This window comes from Anomaloglossus baeobatrachus, chromosome 4 (genome assembly GCF_048569485.1).
Source record: "Anomaloglossus baeobatrachus isolate aAnoBae1 chromosome 4, aAnoBae1.hap1, whole genome shotgun sequence".
NCBI lineage: Eukaryota > Metazoa > Chordata > Amphibia > Anura > Aromobatidae > Anomaloglossus > Anomaloglossus baeobatrachus.
In genome coordinates this window covers 425,405,362-425,428,031 of record NC_134356.1, presented here as the reverse complement: position 1 = coordinate 425,428,031, position 22,670 = coordinate 425,405,362, and the positions used below count along the sequence as shown (strand labels likewise).

The following is a 22,670-nucleotide window of genomic DNA, read 5'->3' as shown; positions in this document are numbered from 1 at the left end:
AAGGTGTTAGTCTCTGTGCTTTCTAATTATGCACTATAAATCAGGCAGTTGGTTATACATATCACTGAGAACGAAACCTGCTTTAACCGATATCTGCTGTAATTGTACGGGGTAAGTTGGTAGCACGGAGTTGGCTCATGATGTGAGCTAGTCCCATACACGGCAGCTAATGACTGCCCACGAAAGCGGCATTAACAGCGTGTGACATTGGGGGTGGATCATTCTATGCGCCCATCCATGCACTTGTGATGTGATTACGGGGCGCCAATGGGTTGCTATGACAGCCAGGGTCTGTTGAAGACCTCCATATTCGTCATTAATGCATTCACTCTATTTCCCCTCATTAAAAATAAAGATTAAAAAAAATACATGTGATATTGCTGCATTCAGAAAAGTTTGATCTATCAAAATATAAAAATAATTAGCCCAATTGGTAAACACAAAAAAAAAAAATCAAAAACATCCAAATTACGTTTTGGGGGTTTTGTAACACACAAAAATGCTTCAACAAGCAAACAAAATGTCATATCTGTCCCAAAATGGTAGCAATTAAAATGCCACAAAAAATAAGACCTCATACAGCTCCATCGATGGAAAAAAAAAAAAGAAAACGTTGAATGTCTTTGTAAATAAAGACAATAAATGATTTTTTTTTTGTTTTGTTTTTTTTTAAACAAGAAAAAAATGGACAAGTTTGATATCACCATAAATTAAAATGATGAGGACAATAATATTGCAAAGTGGCTTTTTTTTTTTTAAGTTATGGCTCTTGAAACGAGGAGAGGAAATAAATGAAAAACCTGAAATTGGTTTAGTTGGGAGGCGGTTATTTTATTGTGGCATATTCTTTTTCTGTTATGTGCTGCTGCCTGCTTATGATTGGTCAGGGTCATACAGGGAGAAAAAGTGCACACCCCAGTGAAAAAAATGTGATCTCTTTTGTTAAGGCAAAGTGGTTGTTAACTCATTAGGTGCCTAATACTTTTTATTGCCAATATCACTGCATGCTTTTTGTTTCCGTTGAAAGAGTTTACATTTTAGGAAATTTGTGGCAAACTGTTTCTGGTGCTTCTGAGTGACTACATGCAGTAGTACGTGCTAGAAAATAACGTGATAGATCAATTTGATAACGTATGTCCTTTGTAAAACAGTAGCAGGTGATTTGTTCTTAGGAAGAGGTGAGTAGAAACCTGGAAAGAGTAGTACCTGTTGAAATAATGTGAAGCTTGTAAACTTTATTTCTAAGCCTTATGACCTTTATTTAAAGGAAACTGGTCAGGTAAATTATGTGTTCTAACCTAGATGCAGGGTGATGTTGTGGCCTAGTAACCTCTTCCTACCCATCCCTGTGTTGTAATAGTGTGTAATGTGAATGTAGAAAAATGTTTTATTACTTATGTGTTCTGTATGTAAATGAGCAGGGGCTCTAGCCCCATGGACATCGCATCGCCCTATGGGCGTTTGCATGTTTTTCCATGGTATCACACCCCTGTGGGCGTGTTATCATGGATTTACCTCAGCGACGTGACCGTCGTCGCTTATACAGATCCCGCGTTTACACCAGGAAAACGATTGCTGTAGGAAGGAGGGAAATAGGAGTGCTGCAAAGGCTAGACAGATGCTGGTGGTAGGGGACTCTATAATTAGGCGGACAGACAGGGTCATCTGTCGTCAAGACCGTGAATGCCGAACAGAGTGTTGTCTGCCGGGTGCACTGGTTCGGCATAGTGCGGATCGGATAGACAGATTGCTGGGTGTGGCTGGGGAAAACACAGCGGTCATGGTGCACATTGGTACTAATGACAAAGTTAGAGGCAGGTGGAAGGTCCTTAAAAATTATTACAGGGAACTAGGAGAGAAGCTGAAGTCCAAGACCTCCAAGGTGGTTTCAGAAATACTACCGGTGCCACGAGCGACACTGGAAAGACAGCGGGAGCTTAGGGAGATAAATACATGGCTTAGAAATTGGTGCAGGAAGGAAGGGTTTGGGTTCATGGAGAACTGGGCCGACTTCTGAGTCGGCTACAGGCTCTACGGTAGGGACGGGCTGCACCTCAATGGGGGAGGGTGCAACTGTACTGGGAGAGATAATGGTCAGACGGATGGAGGAGCTTTTAAACTAGGATCTGGGGGGAGGGAGGGTAGTGGAGCAAATAAGGGGATAGATAGAGCAGATAGAGACTTTGAGACGGTAGGGGTCAATGAAGGATTAGGGGGGGATTGGACATGCAAGCAACATAGGGATGCTGCTAGGAGTAATAATTGTGTCAATAGTATTAAATGTCTACTGGCAAATGCAAGAAATCTTGCAAACAAAATGAATGAATTGGACACACTTTTGTCACCCATGGATTATGATGTGGTGGGCATTATGGAAACCTGGCTGGATGAAAGTCATGACTGGGTGACAAACTTAGAAGGTTATACTACATTCAGGAAGGACAGGAAAGACAAAAAAGGTGGTGGGGTGTGTATATTTATCAAATCTAACCTAAAACCTGTGTTGAAAAATGACATTGGGGGGAACTGCAACAATGTAGAGTCAGTATGGGTAAATGTACATGGGGTGGGGAATAATGGAAAAATGCTAGTTGGAGTTTGCTATAAGCCTCCTAACATACCTGAACAGGTAGAGGGTGAAATGCTGCAACAAATTGAAAAGGCAAAAAATAATAATAATAATAATAATAATAATAATCAGGTTCTTATTATGGGGTATTTCAACTTTCCAGACATTCAGTGGGACATAGAATCTTCTGGTTGTGCTAAAATTGACATTGAATGCCTATTGATTAGAATGGGGAGGGAGATGTGCAATACCCGGCCGCGGCTGTTATCAGAAGACCGAGCAGTGCCGGAACTGAGCATTGGCTGATGCCGCCGCCGGGACCGAGAGCTGCTGAATGTTGGGTGTCTGATCCAAGCTGAACAGACATTGATGACCTGTCCTAAGGACAGGCCATCAATGTCAAAGTAGTGGACAACCCCTTTTGATTTTTCTTTTTTTTCTTTTAATGTACCCAAAATAATTATTTAATAAACGTTCTGGAAATAATTGGGAAAATTAAAGTATTATGGCTCTCACAATGAGAGGTGGCAAAAGTGTTTTTGTAATCTAGAGCTATACGGCTGTGGTTTTAGGAGCTAAGGAACAAAGTTTACAATCTTCAGATCGGGCTTCATATGAAGTGAATGGCACAAATAGATTGTAAACCTCTGTATTTAGGACTGTGATCACTGTGAGGAAGTGCCTCTTGTGTCAGGTGATTAGTGACATTCTCATTACTGGAAATGTGATAATTATTGGCGACTTGTAACAGTTTGTTCTGCTTACACGTTCTCCCTTTTCAGCTATGCATTATCCATTCATTTTCCTGTGTGTAATTGCGGGAGAATTACAGATGCACTCAGTGAAGGGGAATTTATGAATTTGTTTAAAGCGGCATGCTGTAATCTGAGCCAAGATAATGCACTTCTCATGTGCTCAATGTATAATTGGCATATGGTTTCTTTAGAGCCGACCTAGCACGTTCTCCCATCTATAGGATATGGTTTCCAATCCTAAACCGTATAACTGCTGTAAAGTGAATGAATATATATATATATATATATATATATATATATATATATATATATCTATCCATCTATCTATCTATCTATAATATATATATATATATATATATATATATATATATATATATATATATATATATATATATATATATATATATAATTGCCTTATTCTGTCTTTCTGTCTTGCTCCAAAATTGTGTCCTTCCGGTGACACAAGGCTGATTGGCCGCTGGGCTCGCCATGGCCCCCCCCCCGCACGGATTGGCCGCTCGCCCAGGCTGCGCCCCCACACGGATTGGCCGGCCGCTCGCCCAGGCTCCGCCCCCCCACAGATTGGCCTCTCGCCCCGGCACCCTGCAGGCATTGGCAACTCGGCCACGCCCCGCCCCCCTCACGCAATGCACGCTAGCTCTGGCCCCGCCCCCCACGCATTCCCCGAACTGACACGGTCACGGAGCCACGACTCCCAGGTGAGTACTGTACCCCCGGGAGCCCACATCAGCGTACGCCGCCAACCCAGCCGACACATACCCTCGCATTGCTGGGGCTGGCCGGCGTATGTTGGTGTGGGCTCCCGTGCGAGCGGGGGACGAGATACGCTGGTAACCATGGTAGCATAGTTACCAGCGCATCAAGGTCCTGCAGCGGCGGAACATACACACACACGCACACACATCAGATCACATTCACTCTCACACACACCTCACACACACATCACATCGCATCCACACACTCACAACATCCTGGGATATCGCTTGCTTCTCGGCGACGATACTGTGCAGTGAGCTTCCAGGACCTGCCGGAGGATCACATGGCCAGAAGCATGTGGTATATCCGGATGTTGTGAGTGTGAGCGCGTATGTGTAATATCGTCAATGTGTGTGTGCGTGAGTGTATGCGATCGGGTGTGTGTGAGTGTATGCGATCGGGTGTGTGAGTGTGTGTGTGAGTGTATGCGATCGGGTCTGTGAGTGTCGGCAGAGGAGCACGGCGTGCTGGAGGAGGCTGGGAGGAGAGAGGCTGATCCTGGGGAAGGCTGGGATGGGGAAGCTGGGAGGGGGGAGGCTGAGAGAAGAGAGGCTGATGCTGGGGGAGGCTGAGGCTGGGGTAGGCTGGGAGGAGAGAGGCTGATGCTGGGGACCGAAAAGGCTGATGCTGGGAGGAGAGAGGCTGATGCTGGGAGGAGAGAGGCTGATGCTGGGGGAGGTTGAGGCTGGGGTAGGCTGGGAGAAGAGAGGCTGATGCTGGGAAGAGAGAGGTTGATGCTGGGAGGAGAGAGGCTGATGCTGGGGGAGGCTGATGCTGGGGGAGGCTGATGCTGGGGGAGGCTGATGCTGGGGGAGGCTGAGGCTGCGGTAGGCTGGGAGGAGAGAGGCTGATGCTGGGGACAGAAAAGACTGATGCTGGGAGGAGAGAGGCTGATGCTGGGAGGAGAGAGGCTGATGCTGGGGGAGGCTGAGGCTGGGGTAGGCTGGGAGGAGAGAGGCTGATGCTGGGAGGAGAGAGGCTGATGCTGGGAGGAGAGAGGCTGATGCTGGGAGGAGAGAGGCTGATGCTGGGAGGAGAGAGGCTGATGCTGGGGGAGGCTGAGGCTGGGGTAGGCTGGGAGGAGAGAGGCTGATGCTAGGGACAGAAAAGGCTGATGCTGGGAGGAGAGAGGCTGATGCTGGGGACAGAAAAGGCTGATGCTGGGAGGAGAGAGGCTGATGCTGGGAGGAGAGAGGCTGATGCAGGGAGGAGAGAGGCTGATGCAGGGAGGAGAGAGGCTGATGCAGGGAGGAGAGAGGCTGATGCTGGGTTGAGAGAGGCTGATGCTGGGATGAGAGAGGCTGATGCTGGGGACAGAGAGGCTGATGCTGCGGGTAGAGAGGCTGATGCTGCGGGTAGAGAGGCTGATGCTGCGGGTAGAGAGGCTGATGCTGCGGGTAGAGAGGCTGATGCTGCGGGTAGAGAGGCTGATGCTGCGGGTAGAGAGGCTGATGCTGCGGGTAGAGAGGCTGATGCTGCGGGTAGAGAGGCTGATGCTGCGGGTAGAGAGGCTGATGCTGCGGGTAGAGAGGCTGATGCTGGGAGGAGAGAGGCTGATGCTGCGGGCAGAGAGGCTGATGCTGCGGGTAGAGAGGCTGATGCTGGGAGGAGAGAGGCTGATGCTGCGGGCAGAGAGGCTGATCCCGGTGTGCAGCATGAAGGATGGAGCACGATGGGGGGTGCGCAGCATGGGGGATGGAGCACGTTTGGGAGTGCGCAGCACGGCGGATGGAGCACGTTTGGGAGTGCGCAGCACGGCGGATGGAGCACGTTTGGGAGTGCGCAGCACGGCGGATGGACCACGTTTGGGAGTGCGCAGCACGGCGGATGGAGCACGTTTGGGAGTGCGCAGCACGGCGGATGGAGCACGTTTGGGAGTGCGCAGCATGGCGGATGGAGCACGTTTGGGAGTGCGCAGCATGGCGGATGGAGCACGTTTGGGAGTGCGCAGCATGGCGGATGGAGCACGTTTGGGAGGACGCAGCATGGCGGATGGAGCACGTTTGGGAGTGCGCAGCATGGCGGATGGAGCACATTTGGGAGTGCGCAGCATGGCGGATGCAGCACGATGGGGAGTGCGCAGCATGGGGGATGCAGCACGATGGGGAGTGCGCAGCATGGCGGATGGAGCACGTTTGGGAGTGCGCAGCATGGCGGATGGAGCACGTTTGGGAGTGCGCAGCATAGGGGATGGAGCACGATGGGGAGTGCGCTGCATGGGGGATGGTGCACGATGGGGAGTGCACACCTCCCCCCAACACACACACGCACGCACGCGCGCGCGCGCACTGCACATCACACCACACACACACACTGGGAACCACAAACAACTGCCCTACACAGACACCCACACACACAGACAACGCTGCACACAACACCCAACACACAAACACCGCGGCACACACAAATATACGCACATACCGCACAACACACACATTGCACAAAACATACCTCCCCCAAAACACACCACACACACACAAACCGCGCAACACACACACACACAGCGCTCCACAAACAACGCAACACACAAACAACACCGCTCTCACCCCCCGCCACACCCAGACAACACCCAGAACATGTACAGCCCCTACACAAACACTTGGTAACTACACACAACAACATCTATATATATATATGTATATATATATATATATATATAACAAAAATCATACATGAACTACACAATACGTAAATTCTAGAATACCCGATGCGTAGAATCGGGCCACCTTCTAGTATGTGTGTATATATATATATATATATAATATATAAAATATTTTATATGTTTAGGTCAGTAACCCGAAGCTACTCTCGTATCTCCACTAGGTAGCTGTCGTCGTCTTCTTCTTCCAGCTTCTCTGAATATACATGGAGCATTCTATCAGGATTGAGTACTTTTGTGGCAAGTTTATTTTTGTCCATTGATTGAGCTGCAATTAGGCTGCAGTTATTAGTTAGACTGATAAACGGAAGTAAGAGATGCTCTTATTTTCAACAGACTTGTTTCAAAAAGAAAACCATCTGAAAGGATGCAGATTACAATAATTTAAAGTTGTATGCTCTTCTGGATTACTTTCTGTCTATATCCAGTTGGGTGGAAAATATAATTTCTATAAGTGAGAAAGTGCCCTAATGTGTATTGTCTCGTAAATACTACATTCACATAACATGACACTCATTCACATGGCTATACACTATTTCACCCAAAATTTAAAATTGACATTGTATTCAAAGCCATTGATCTAATCTAGGTTGTCATTGGTCGGCAATTGCAAAGGGAACTGCCAGCAACTGATCTTAATGATTTGCATCCCCAAGTGCATTCATTTCTCACACAATCGCTTATAAGCTCAATCATTGCATGTCGACGAATATAGGGGTGTGTATTTCTGTGTGTGGCTCTCATACTTCATACTGAATAAATATTCACATTTTGAAAATTTTTGTTTCCATTTTCTTCCGTTGCATACTGTTAGGTTATCCATCTACACTCTGATTTCCATAATTTGACCAATTTTTATGTTGCAATCTCAATGTAGAGGGGTGTGTGTGTGTGTGTGTGTGTGTGTGTGTGTGTGTATATATACATACAGGTGTGGGAAAAATGCTGCATACATATTTATGTGTGGCTATATATGCAGTTGTTTTTCCATGCCAGTGTAACGCGCACGCACACACACATGCAAAAATAAGAATGCTTTAAAAATCAGACGTGTGATGTTCCCAATGTAATAGACCACCAAAAATGCAAACTGAATGAATAAAAGAGAAATGTAAATCAAATAGTCATTTTTCATGTGACCGCACCAATTCTTCTAGGTACGCTTGCACAAAATAAGGGATTAAAGTTGGATTTATTAAGTAACCAATTATACCAGACAGGTGGTAATGATCATAATGTTCATATGCAGCTTCAAGCACATCCATTAACTGAAACAGAACTAGCTGTGTAGGAGGCTTAACAATGAGTGAGCAACTGTCAAACTCTGCTAAAAAGGTGAGGATGTGGAAGACTGTTCTATATCACAGGTCTTTATATATCATGGCAAGATTCACCACAACAAGACACAAGGGAAGAAGAAGAAGCACGAACAAATGGAAAACAATGAGGTCCGAATGTGCAGTGGTTGGCCCAGTTGAAGAAAGACACATCATTCTTACTTCCCATAAAAATCTGAAGATGTCCAGCAGTGCCATCAGCACAGAACTGACCGCAATCATTGGGACCAGATCAACCCACCTACAGTTCAGAGATATCTGGCTGGAAGTGGTCTTCATGGAAAAATTGCATCCAGAAAGCTATAACTTAAACATGGCATCAAAGCCAAACGACTAACCTATGCACAAAAGAATAGGAATTGAGGTGCAGAAAAGTCTACAGGCAAATAGTCAAGCATGATGTACCGTATTTTTCGGACTAGAAGACGCACCGGACTATGAGACGCACCCTGGTTTTAGAGGAGGAAAATAGGAAAATAAAATTTTAAGCAAAAAATGTGGTCATGACACACTGTTATGGGGCAAGGATCTGCTGCCTACACTGTTATGGGGGTAATGTCCCCAAATTCTCTACTAAGGTGCCGCATCCTGGTAATGATCCTCCTGCCTTGTATATACAGTATATGTCCCTCATCCTGCTATATACCGTCATTCTGCCATATGGCCGCATCCTGCTATATACTGGCATATGGCCGCATCCTGCTATGTAACCCATCATGGCATATGCGCCCATCCTGCTGATATGACCCCATCCTGCTGATATGACCCCATCCTGCTGATATGACCCCATCCTGCTGATATGACCCCATCCTGCTCAGATGACCCCATCCTGCTCGTATGACCCCATCCTGCTCGTATGACCCCATCCTGCTCGTATGACCCCATCCTGCTCGTATGACCCCATCCTGCTCGTATGACCCCATTCTGCTCGTATGACCCCATCCTGCTCGTATGACCCCATCCTGCTCAGATGACCCCATCCTGCTCAGATGACCCCATCCTGCTCAGATGACCCCATCCTGCTCAGATGACCCCATCCTGCTCAGATGACCCCATCCTGCTCAGATGACCCTATCCTGCTCAGATGACCCTATCCTGCTCAGATGACCCCATCCTGCTCAGATGACCCCATCCTGCTCAGATGACCCCATCCTGCTCATATTATACCCCCATCCTGGTGTATGGCCGCATCCTGTGGCACATAAAAAAAAATAAACATTCATACTCACCTCAGCTCACCTCACTCCCTGCAGCATCGCTCGTCCTCCGGTCTGTGTCAGCGGCAGCGCCGCTGAGTGGTGCCGTCCCCGTTCTCCTGCAGCATCACTTGTCCTCCCGTCTGTGTCAGCGGCAGCGCCGCTGAGAGGAGCCGTCCCCGTTACTCTGCTGCATCACGATCATCTCCTGTGTCTGTGCCGGTGGCGGCTGCATGTGGACACGTGCGCACAGCGATGACGTCATCGCTGTGCGCACAGCGATGACGTCATTACAAAACAATACAAAACCCCCAAAAGTGACAATATTGGGTGCGTTGTTTTTTTTTAATTTTTTTACCATTTCATCACATTTATGTTTTTTCGGGTTTTCGGTACATTGTATGGCAAAATAAATGATGTAGTACAAAACTACATTCTTGTCCCAGAGAAAAAAAGCCCTCATTCCTGTATTTTGATAGAAAAATAAAGTTGTGGCTTTTGTAAGAAGGTGGGGAGTAAACAAAAGCACAAAAATTAAAAATTCCCTCGTCTTTAAATGGTTAATGGTATCCATTTGTTTGAAATTACCTCCCTGACGAGTACCAGTAAAAATAGTGAAGTCAAAACTTTGGCTTACTCCACAGATCTAGTTTTACATCAGTATTTGTAAAAACTCAAAAGGGGAACCTGCAAAGAGAAAATAAAAGGGAAAGATTCGCTTGGCTTCTGTGATGTGGAGTCACTCCTGGTGCTGACTTGCAAATGCTGATGAAATAGGAACCAAAATTACTGATGTGAAGAAAGCCTTTAAGACGTCTATAGGGGCATAAATACTGTTTTTTGACCATAAAACCCAAATTCTATTATGCTTCTTACTTAAAAAAATGGAGGTAAGGGGTTGGCATACTTAGCAGATCTCATTATTGTTTTTTGGGGTTGTGAATGGTTGTAATGTCCCTTATTGTTGTCCACTCAGCCCCTCGTAATTCATTGTTTAGTTATAAACCCGACGGCTGTAATGTATTTTTCAGTGATTAATTGCACAAAGGCACTGATGGTGATTTAATGTAGTTCAAACTCTTGATGTCTGCAAAATCCTGAGATTATATTGGTATTAATTGTGTGTTAAAATTTCCTAAATAAAGCAGGGATCTGATATGATCTGATAACCCCCACACCCTGCTGGAAATGAATGATGTGTCTCTGTACTTTATTTTTAGATTGAAATCTTTTAAGCAATTGATTCTACAAGGTGCAAAATTGAATTTTAACCTTTGGCATAAAAATACAACATTGTAGCCTATCTTATAAAGCTTGTACACTGTGGGGAGAATTGGCAAATTAGTTTTTTGGCCATATTATTTTTATACAGATTTTCTAATTCCAGGCTATATAAACTTTAAATACTTATTGGATGAAGCCATTCAGATGATGTTTATTTGTGTAATAGGGGAGGGTATGGCCTAAAAATATAGCACCCTTTATCAAGGTTTGCAGAATTATTAGGCAGCTTGTTTTCCTTTGGGATAATGGGGGTAATAAAAAAAAAAAGATTTAACGGACTCTAAAAAGTAAAACAATTGTTAAAAATCTTAGTAGGATACATCACTCTTGAGATTTTGAAGATATTGGGGCATGATGACAGATTCATCAAAAGTTTTGATATATGGCTAAGGACACACTGCAAGCAATGTAGGGCAAGTGGAATATGATAAAAAAAAATCTCATTCCACCCGGACCCATGTTACTCTATGGGGTAGCTCCCATGAGCGATTATTTATTTATTTTTTTCTCAGCCCTAATCGGACCGAGAAAACAATCGAAGCATGCTGCTGGTGGAATCCGATTCGTTTTCACTCACACCCGTACAAATCAATGGGTGCGAGGGAAACACTGCACTAGCATTACATCGGAGTGCAATACGATATACGCGTCAGCTGATAACGGAGGAGATAGGGAAATTAGTCCCTCCCTCTCCTCCACAGCTGTGCTGTGATCGCAGCACAGGGACATGACACTCAGCTTAGCAGAACTAGAGTGTCATGCAATGCACTCGCAGTAATGCCCATGTTTCCTTAGCCTAACTTGTCAACTAGTCAAAAATACGCCGAGAACAGAAGTTCATTAACTGCCAAAGGTATTGGAAGAATCAAATGTGAAGAAAACAGCAAGCCAATGTCCTCCAGTGCTGTCATATTCCAGAAATGCAACCTCCCTGGATATCCCAGAAGTACAAGGTGTTCAGAGTTATGGCCAAGGTGAGGAAAGAAACCCGACAACCACTGAACACGACACAGAAGATGAAAATGCAAGACTGGGCCAAGAAATATCTGAAGATAGATTTTTCAAATGTATTATGGACTGATGAAATGAGAATGACTTTTGAGCGACCAGATGGATGAGCACATGGCTGGATCAGTGAGGGGCACAGACCTCCACTTCAACTCAAGCGTCAGCTTGGTGGACGTGGGGTACTACTATCGGCTGGTATTTTTATAGATGAGCTAGTTGGATCTTTTGGGGTTGAAGATGGATTAAAAATTAACTCCCAAACTGACTGCCAAATTTTAGAACACACTTTCTTATTGTAGTTGTATGGCGAAAAAAAGTCTGCATTTTTCAAGTTAACAATAATTTTTATGCTGGCCTATGTTTAATCACATGCATCAAAGTCCTCCACTACTTGTCTAGCCAGTAAAGGTCTTAAAGAAAGAATGTCATGGCACCCTTCTTCACCTGACCTAAACCCTTTAGAGAACTTGTGGATGTTTTTAAATAGTATATTTATGGAGAAGGAAAACAGTCACCTCTCTGAACAGTGTCTGGGAGGCTGTGGTTGGTCTTGGCCAAGGCTCTGAACATCTCAATGAGCACTGCTCAATCCATTATCCATAATGGAAGGAGTATGGCACAACTGCAATCCTACCAAGACTTGACCATCCACCTAAACTGACATCCCGAGCAAGGAGAGCACTAATTAGATAAGCAGCCAAGAGGGCCCGTAATCACTCTGGAGGAGCTGCAGAGATTCACAGCTTAGGTGGGAAAATCTGTCCACAGGACATCCATTAGTCGAAAATTCCACAAATCTGGCTTTTATAGAAGAGTTCCAAGTCCAAGTAGAAAACAATTTTTGAAAGTAAACCATAAGATGTCCTATTTGCATTTTCAAAAAGCTATTTAGAGAACACAGCTAGCATATGGAAGAAGGTGCTCTCGTCAGATGAAACCAAAGAAGAACTTTTTGTGCTAAATGTAAAACTGTCTGTCAAAAAAAAGGAATATTGCATATCATCCTGAAAATACCATCATTTTTGTCAAACATGCTGTAGTGATGCTTTTCTTCAGCAGGGACAGGGAAGCTGGTCAGAGTTAATGAGAAGGTGGATGGGACAAAATTCATGTTAAAGTTGGAGGATAGCCAACTGAATGCAGCACGTTATCAGCAAACACTTGAGGAAAATTTGCACTCATAAGCTCGGAAGCTGCGCATGGGACGTACTTGGACGTTCCAACATGACAATGATGCAAAACACAAAGCCAAGTCGACCTGTCATTGGCTACCGCAGAACAAAGTGAAGGTTCTGGAGTGGCCACCTCAGTCTCTTGACCTCAATATCATTGAACCACTCTGGGGAGAACTCAAGCGCGCAGTTCATGCAAGAAAGGCCAGGAATTTACTGGAACTGGAGGCTTTTTGCCAAGAAGAATGGGGAGCTTTACCAACTGAGAAAATAAAGAGCCTCATCCACAACTACCACAAAAGACTTCAAGCTGTCATTGATGTTAGAGGGGGCAATACACCGTATTAAGAGCTGGGGTATGTGAAGTTTTGATCAGGGTCATTTGGATGTGTTTGGTTGTCATTATGATTTAAAAAGAGAGAACACAGCAGTTTGACAATAAATGGCTTCACCCAACCACTAACCCTGAGTGGTAAAAAATATTTGCCAGGGTATGTAAACTTTTGAGCACAACTGTATATCACAGTAGTGCTATTTCACTTTGTCACCCACTTCACATTACAATTGTCCCTTTTATTTGACACCCAAACAATACTAATGGATATACAGTGCCTTGCGAAAGTATTTGGCCCCTTTGAATTTTTCAACCTTTTCCCACATTTCAGGCTTCAAACATAAAGATAACATTTTTTAAAATTTTATGGTGAATCATCAACAAGTGGGAGACAATTGTGAAGTTGAACGAAATGTATTGCTTATTTTAAACTTTTATAAAAAATAATAAACTGAAAATTGGGGTACGCAATATTATTTGGCCCCTTTAAGTTAATACTTTGTAGCGCTACCTTTTGCTGCGATTACAGCTGCAAGTCGCTTGGGGTATGTCTCTATCAGTTTTGCACATCGAGAGGCTGAAATTCTTGCCCCTTCTTCCTTTGCAAATAGCTCGAGTGAGGTTGGATGGAGAGCATTTGTGAACAGCAGTTTTCAGCTCTTTCCACAGATTCTCGATTGGATTCAGGTCTGAACTTTGACTTGGCCATTCTAACACCTAGATACATTTTTTTTTTGTGAACCATTCCATTGTAGATTTTCCTTTATGTTTTGGATCATTGTCTTGTTGAAAGACAAATCTCCGTCCCAGTCTCAGGCCTTTTGCAGACTCCAACAAGTTTACTTCAAGAATGGTCCTGTATTTGTCTCCATCCATCTAATCATCAATTTTAACCATCTTCCATGTCCCTGCTGAAGAAAAGCAGGCCCAAACCATGATGCTGCCACCACCATGTTTGACAGTGGGGATGGTGTGTTCAGGGTGATGAGCTGTGTTGCTTTTACGCCAAACATATCGTTTGGCATTGTGCCCAAAAAGTTCGATTTTGGTTTCATCTGACCAGAACACCTTCTTCCACATGTTTTGGTGTGTCTCCCAGGTTGCTTGTGGCAAACTTTAAATGGCATTTTTTATGGATATCTTTGAGAAATGGCTTTCTTCTTGCCACTCTTCCATAAAGGACAGATTTGTACAGTGTACGACTGATTGTTGTCATATGGACAGACTCTCCCACCTCAGCTGTAGATGTCTGCAGTTCACCCAGAGTGATCATGGGCCTCTTGGCTGCATCTATGATCAGTTTTCTCCTTGTTTGAGATGAAAGTTTGGATGGATGAAAGATTTGCAGTGGTATGATACTCCTCCCATTTCAGTATGATCGCTTGCACAGTGCTCCTTGGGATGTTTAAAGTTTTGGAAATCTTTTTGTAACCAAATCCGGCTTTAGGCTATGTGCGCACGCTGCGTTTTTTTGACGCTGCGTTTTTGTGCGTTTTTGGCCGCTAAAAACGCACAAAAACGCACCTGCGTCGAAAAAACGCATGCGTTTTTACCGCGATTTGGTGCGTTTTTGGCTGCATTTTGCTGCGTTTTTGATCTCTGCGTTTTGCTGCGTTTTTCCAATGCATTGCATGGGCGGAAAAACGCAGGAAAGAATTGATATGTCAATTTTTTTTCAATCTCAAAAACGCAGCTTAAAAAAACAGTTGTGTGCGGACAGCAAAAATAAAAACTCATAGACTTTGCTGTGGAAGCAAAGTCATGCAGTTTTGAGGCCAAAAATGCACCCGAAAAACACGCAAAAACACCGCGAAAAACGCACTGTGCGCACATAGCCTTAAACTTCTCCATAACAGTATCACGGACCTGCCTGTTGTGTTCCTTGGTCTTCATGATGCTATCTGCGCTTTAAACAGAACACAGACTATCACAGAGCAGGTGCATTTATACGGCAAATAAATTACACACAGGTGGCTTATATTTATCATCATCAGTCATTTAGGACAACATTGGATCATTCAGAGATCCTCAATGAACTTCTGGAGTGAGTTTGCTGCACTGAAAGTAAAGGGGATGAATAATATTGCATGCCCCAATTTTCAGTTTATTCTTTTTTACAAAAGTTTAAAATAAGCAATACATTTTGTTTAACTTCACAATTGTCTCCCACTTGTTGTTGATTCTTCACTTTAACATTACAATTTGTATCTGTTTGAAGTTTGAAATGTGGGAAAAGATTAAAAAATTCAAGGGGCCGAATACTTTCACAAGGCACTGTATTCTTTTTTTGTAGCTCCAAAGTAAAATTCCCCTTTGTGTCCCCATAGAGTAACATCTTTATTTTTCTCAAATACCGTCACAAAGCCGTGCTTCTCTGTGTCACTCGTACAGTAAGAATGTCAACCTTCTCTGTCCCTATAGTTATAACCTTCCTCTGTGTCCACATACAGTAGGAGTATACATCTTTGTGGCCTCTTAAACAGTAATAGTGCCTTTGTGCCTCTATAAAATAACTGATTTATTGTGTTCCGATAATTTAATAATGTTCCCCACTGTGGCCTCCAACCAATACTACTGTCACCCACTGTGGCACCCATCCACTAATTATGTCATCCATTGTGAGCCCACCCAGTAGTAATTTCTTTACAGTGGTCCTCTTCATATAGTAATAAAAAAAAACACCACACGGCTTATCACCTGTCCCAATTTTTATTTTGGGAACAGTGACATCAATGGGACGCTAACTTCAGCTGCTGCTGCTGCTGGCCTCTATTAGGATTGTGGCTTGTATACTTACACTTGGCTCTCTGCCTTCGTTTCAACCTGATTTGCATCAGTGGACTTGCACCCTGTTGATAACCGCAAAGGCCACCGGCCGGTTTCTTTCTACTCTGTGTAGGATCACATTTGCACCCTCTACAACCACGATGGTTACATTGCCTATTCAGACAGTTTAGTCCGGTTACACTGTGTGTTGTAGGACATCTTGTACATATTGCGCTACTGAATTGTGATCTTTGAATTCTAGAGTAAGGCTTCTTTCACCAACCGTGAAACGCAGACCTTGCTCGCATCACGATACCTGGCTGGACTGCTGAGTCTTGACATGAATTAACTGCCTCATAGGCTTATTATATGAGTAAGTTTGCTTAGGTCGGAGACCTGGTGGTCAAGCCCTGCTGTTACGATGTGAGCACAGTCTGTGGTTTATAGATGTGTGAAATTAGATGCATCTACAAACAAGTTGCATTTCACAATTTTTTTAATGCAGGTCAGTAGATGCAATGTTCATTCAGTGGTACGAAAGCGAGAAATAAATGAGCCTTTTTTTATTTCATTGCTTTGTGTGTTGATAACAGATATCTAGGTGCTATCGACAGTTGCCTTGTTTATGTAACACCAGGCTTAGTGATCTCTAAATGGAGAAAACTGTTTCTTTGACTGCTGCACAGACACCTCCGGTTAACTCCATGAAACACTGGAGCGATCCAGCAGATCACAGACCGCTGGAGACTGACCAAAGCAGTGACTATAGAAGATGAATATGCCAAAGGGTGAGTATAAGTGCAGGGAGCTTAGATTAGAAGCACCACTCCAAAAGTAAGATAAACACTGGTGAGGTGCTTTATAATGACTGTCAGCACTGAATGACTGTTCAAACTAAATGCATCATGGCATGGCCAAACATGTAAGGCTACCTTCCCACCTGCTTGTTTTCCTTCTATATCAACATTCTCTTCTTTGACAGTTCTGACTTCACAAAAATAGAGAAGGGCAGAGATAAATGGAAAAACAAGCAGGTGGGGAGGTGCACCTAAACGTTTGGGCACAGCATGATGCACTGAGCGCCTGTACTTGGTTTGAACAGTCATTTTGAGCTGTTCAAACAAAGTACAAATGATTGTGTATCATGTCGGGGCCAATCATTTAAATACACCTTCCCACGTGCTTGATTTTCATCTATCTCACCCTTCTCTGGCTCTATGAAGTCGAAGAGAACTGAAGATGGTGGGGTGTGAAGATATAGGGAAAACAAGAAGGTGGGAAGGTGTATTTAAATGCTTAGCTGCACCATGGTGCACTGAGCGCTTGTACTTTGTTTGAACACTCATTCTGTGTTCTCGATCTGGTTCAAGTTTTGCAACTGTGATGGCCACTCCAGAGTGTTTTCAGAGTTTGCTTCATTCTTCCTCCTCCAGACATACTGGTGATCTATAGACTTGAAACGTTCCAGTCTTTAGTTGCTCCACAGAACAAAAATCCCAAAACATCAGTGGTTTATTTATATGGCTACATTCTTTTTTTTTTTTTTTTTTTAACTTTTTTTGTGCTTTTTTTGTCACGGCTTGGAGTCTGACATGGAGACCTGTAGAGTTTATCATGTGTCTTATACAAACTAAAACCTCAGTGCCTGATGTCATCAAATCTTGCCCCCATGATTTTGATCACTTGCCTTAGTAATCTGGTGGCAGCTGGTCATGGCTTCGTTTTTGTGCCATGTCCAAATAGTGTAGCTTGTGTTTCTTTCAAGCAAGGGTACACAACCTTTTCTGGTCTAAGAGCCACATTGTTTTGCTGATTTCCAAAGCTGGCACTAAAACTTAAAAGGGTACTCCCTTTTGAGAGGTTTATGGCATATACTATTAAGAGATTAAAGTTCCATTCCCAGGACTCCCAAAGAAGATTGAGGCTCTCCTGTGGCATTGAATAGCATAGCCTTGCTTTCACTCTCTAACACATAGATAAAGCATGGGTGCCCATGACACCTTTTTCTGCCAAATCACAAATTGACACTTCTGGCCTGAGACTTGCCCATTTTTTGTGCTTTTAACACATACAGGTCTGACTATTTATTTACTGCTTTTTATACTCCTTCCGTTGACAGGTTCATTAGCATACGATAATAAGTATTTACCTGTCTGCTGTTCTTATTGTTCTGGCTGATGATACTGTATATTCAGTATCATGTTACTTGTGATCAACACGAGCTGAAACAGAGCGCTGTCTATTTCCCTTGTCGCCCACAGGGTGTCCAGGTTTCTCATTTTGAAGATGCTGCTCAGAGAGGGGTGTCAACAATCTCGTTATGATTTATGACTGCAGTCTCTCTTTGTGATATCTCTTCTCAAGTGATTTTAGAATCCTGTGCTGTTAGTCTTCAGTTTTTATTTTTTTTTTCTATTTAAAGCCATTTTGTTTAAATAGTGTGGACACTGTCCCTTCAGAGAAGTTTTTTTTTTTGTTGCTATTGATGCATGCATTTTTTCTTTTTTGTGCCTGTTCATTTGTGCGAGCTGGACCCTGCCAACTAAAAGGTGTGGGAATGGAAACAAATAGAACTCTGAAATGTCAAAAATATGTTGCGGATAATTACTTTTGCTCAGTGAACCTTGCACCAGGCTGGCGCAGGCAAATTCCCATGCTGCATTTACAAAGATTTTTTTTCATTATAAAGATGGGGATACATAAAGCATCTAGTCTCATTCCTAACTTCTGCCAATATATATTTTTTTCTGTCTGTGATGAGCATTTTAATGTTAAAATAGTAGCTGAGCTTTGACATCCAAGAACTGGTGACTGAAGGGCAAGAGAAGAGATTACATATTTTTAGCTTTATTTTGTAATAATTTGGCTAGATAAACAATTATGTACTGCTTTTTAATGTATTAAAATAACTTGTTGTTTAATACAGCTTTATTTATTATACCACTTAGAGAAACCCTTTTAGTGGCCAACCCTTTTCATCACAGCTTTATACACTAGTGTTTGTTACTGGGTTCTGCAGATTAGATCTTACTGAAGAGAATAGGTGCAAGATCTGAAGAACCTAGGTGGCAGCAGTCGATAAATGATTTACAGAGCTGTGGTGTTCTGCTCTGTACACTGTGGATATCTGACCACCGCCTTTTGTGCCCGTTTGTTTTACTTGGTTGGTGACAGCCGCTTTAACTCTTTCTGACATGTGATGTACTGTTATATCATATGTTGGGTCCTTGTCTTTGATTGAGCTCAGTAACTGAGCTTGAAACTTTCCTGGCAGATAATGGCTGATACACAGCCATCATATGCCACTAACAGTGGTGAGCATAGCTGAGCATTCTCTGACTGCAACATTTACCACGTACTCATTGACCTCCACTCAATGTAATAACGTGTTGCCATGAAAGCCAAAGTCTGCTGAAGACATCTGTGCCTGTGTTGATGGTTTACCTATGAAGACCAGCCTGTGGCTGGCATTCATAGAAAACCATGATTTTTACTACATACTGCAATACTACTGTGTTGCATTATATAATATAAACAATTGACATTACAAGTAAAAAGAGTACTAGCAAAGTAAAAAAAAAAAGCAAGCATTAAATATAAAATAAAAAAAATTAAATCACTCCTCTCCCATTCAAAAAAATGATTTAGACTTTCCTCATCTGTAAGTGTTTTTTGAAAATATACTATGTGGCAAAAAACAATATGCTAATTTTGCGTCTTGGTGCTCTCCTCCCGTTGAGGTTATATGCTTGAAAATGGTGCACAAAAGAGCGCACGGAGGCTTTCTCTGCACCATTATAGTTAATAGTTACATCGTGTCTGTGCATGCGTCTGAATTCCGTTTTGCAAAGCACCCTAAAATCTTGTTACTGTCCACTATAGTCACTATCTTTTGCACAGATTTTGTACTGATCAAGTATTACTACTTGTTCCTAAATGTTATGTATTTTTTTTGTTTCAGAAACATTGCAGAAGCCCTGGTTAGCAAAGGCTTAGCTACTGTGATCCGGTACCGTCAGGACGATGACCAGAGATCTTCTCATTATGATGAACTGTTGGCTGCAGAGGCCCGGTAGGTATCTTCTTCTTTGCAGTAAGGCTGCTTTCACACTATGTTTTTTTTAACATCCGTCATGAACGTTTTTTTAACGCAAAAACGGATCTAGTGCAAATGCGTTTTCATTTCAATGCATTTGCAATGGACTCGCGTCAACATGCGTTCACCTGCATTTTCGTGCGTTATAGTGAGGATCCAGCGAGTTGCAGCTTTTTAACATTTTTCAAAAACGCTATTTGTAGCGTTTTTGAGCTGCGTCCAAATACTGCAAATTGCTGGATCCTGACTGTACTGCACGCAAACGCATGTGAACGCTGGCATGCTGATAGACAGGATCCTGCTTGCTCTACTGAGCATGCCCAGAAACCAGCCTCGGGTGATCATTCCCTCTCTCCCCTTCCTTTCGGTCTCTCTCCGCCTCCCTCTCTGTCTCCCTCTTGCCCCTTCCTTCTCTGTCTCCCCCTCCCTCTTTGCCTCTCCCACCCTCTCCCTCTCCCCCGCCTGAGAGCTGCGGACACTCGTAACCAAGATAAATATCAGGTAACCAAGCAAAGCTTTTCTCTTAGTTACCCGATGTTTATGTGTGCAGGGAGCCCAGCTCCTAGCACCTGCGGATGCTCGTAACCAACGTAATTATGGGGTATCCAAGCAAGTTACCCGATGTTTACGTTGGTTACGAGCCTCTGCAGCTGTTAGAAGCCGGCTCCCAGTCTATCACGTTCAGTTCCACTGACTCCCGATCACATGACTTCAATGCCCGCCCATAAACTTAAAGTAAAGTGACAGGATCCTGCAAAATAACACTTGCGTTTGCATGTGTTTTTTTGCTGTAAAAGCAGGATCCGCTTTTACAGCAAAAAAACGTTCATGACGCATGTTAAAAAAAACGTAGTGTGAAAGCAGCCTTGCTTGGTTTTCTTGTTGCAGGCAATGCTGTAAATGACAGTTGTTGATAACATAAATGACTAATTGCAACATATTTTAACATTAAACTGTTCTTCTGTTCTTGATTCATGAGTGATTTTTATGGTCATGATTTCCTGTTTGCTTTTTTTTATACAGTTCTGATAAGGTTGCTTTTTCTCATCAGTAAGCTAGTCTATAGCTTTCGTTCAAGGACACCATCTACACTGTACAGTCAATAGATGAAACACTATGTAATCTGTTCTGAATTCTCTGTGCAGAACGTTCCCATGTACACAAGTTACATAGTGTGTCTAGGTATTCTTGTTCTATAATTGATTTCTGAAAAAAACATAATTCCCATAATATAAATTATTTTCTGGTTGGACACCTGTAGGTAAATACTTTTTACAGTCTCTTTTAAAGGAAGCTCTTCATACTCACTACTGCAAAGACATATATTGTGGCTATTGAAGGCAGACAATTTATGGCTAAACATCTCATGGAACATTTGCAAAGACAAACAAATATGTTAGAGGGTTTTTTTCTATCTTTGACATCAACAGTTGTTTGGATATCAACAGTGGTCCTGAGATCAACAGTGGTCCTGAGATCAACAGTGGTCCTGAGATCAACACTACGTTCTGGTCCTTATGCTGACAATGTGCAAAGAGGCACATGCATCCCTCCTAATATCTGTAGATATGTCAGCTAGTCCTGCTCACCTTTCCATGCAGAAGTAATTTGGGCAGGGCTAAACCTTTGTAGGGGTTCTCCACTACTCTGACAACCTTTTTTTTTTTTTATTTAACCATTTGTTTCCCACTCAACAAAACACCTATATTTAGCTTTGGTGCCTGAACCGTTCCATTGGTGTCATCACTGGCTCTCTAGGGGCTCATGTCTTACATGACATTGTCACGTGATCCCTTGCCTCACTCTCCCCTTTTTTGGACGTAACTCACCTTTGAAAGAAGTGAGAGCTGCAACTACGTTCTCAATTTCTTTAAACTAAACGTCTTGATTTTTCCGAAGGAGGGGAGAGTGAAGTTAGAGCTGATTGGCTTCAGGGATTGCGAGACCTAACAACGTCACACAATCCCTGGGAGAGACCATGCCGACATCGCTGGAACGGTGCCAGCACTGGAGGTGATTATAGGTGGTGGTTTGCTGGGAGGGAAGGATGGAGAATGGGTTGTCCAAGTAGTGAACAATATATTTAAAGAAATCTTATCAGCAGGTTTTTGCCATGTAATCTGAGCAGAGTATGAGGTAGAGGTTAATACACAAAATTCAGAGATGTGTCTCATCACAATGTGTGCTGTTGTTTACTTATAAATAATGAAGGTTTTATCTCTAGCTGATTGTCACTGCCAGGTCTGGAGCTTACATAACGCCTAGACTGACCAAGCCCTTGCTGTGATAAGCAGCTCCTTGTCAATAGACAATGTACACAGAAAACCTGGTGTAGTTGACGTTAACTTTCTCAGCTTTGCTTCATACTACAGCTAAAAACTGATTGTGTCACAAATGCTGCTCCCAGTAAATTAAGTGATACATCTTTGCATTCAGGGTGATACATCTTTGCATTCAGGGTCTCTTTTTCTACATTATGCTACTTTCAGAGGAGGTAGCAAAAACATACTGACAATTTTTTCTAATACTCCCTAGGTGATTGTCTTTGTGAAAAAAATCCTCCTTTAAAGGAAATTTGTCACTAGGTTCTTGCAACCAAGTCTGAGAGCAGCATAAGGTAGGGGCAGAGTTCCTGATTCCAGCGGAGTTTCACTTACAGGGCTGCTTAGTGTAGTTGTAATTAAAATCCGAGTTTAAACAGCAGTAGATTATCATTA

At 43.2% G+C, this 22,670-nt stretch overlaps 1 protein-coding gene across 2 annotated transcripts in view; it reads left to right on the top strand.

Moving 5' to 3' along the window:
* The window catches only part of SND1 (staphylococcal nuclease and tudor domain containing 1), a 959,968-nt gene that overhangs the window by 380,695 nt on the left and 556,603 nt on the right, over nt 1-22,670 (top strand). For both annotated transcript variants that reach the window (XM_075345399.1, XM_075345398.1), the window contains exon 13: nt 19,819-19,929. In XM_075345399.1, the coding sequence (XP_075201514.1) occupies nt 19,819-19,929 (111 nt within the window). The remainder of the gene's footprint in view (nt 1-19,818; nt 19,930-22,670) is intronic.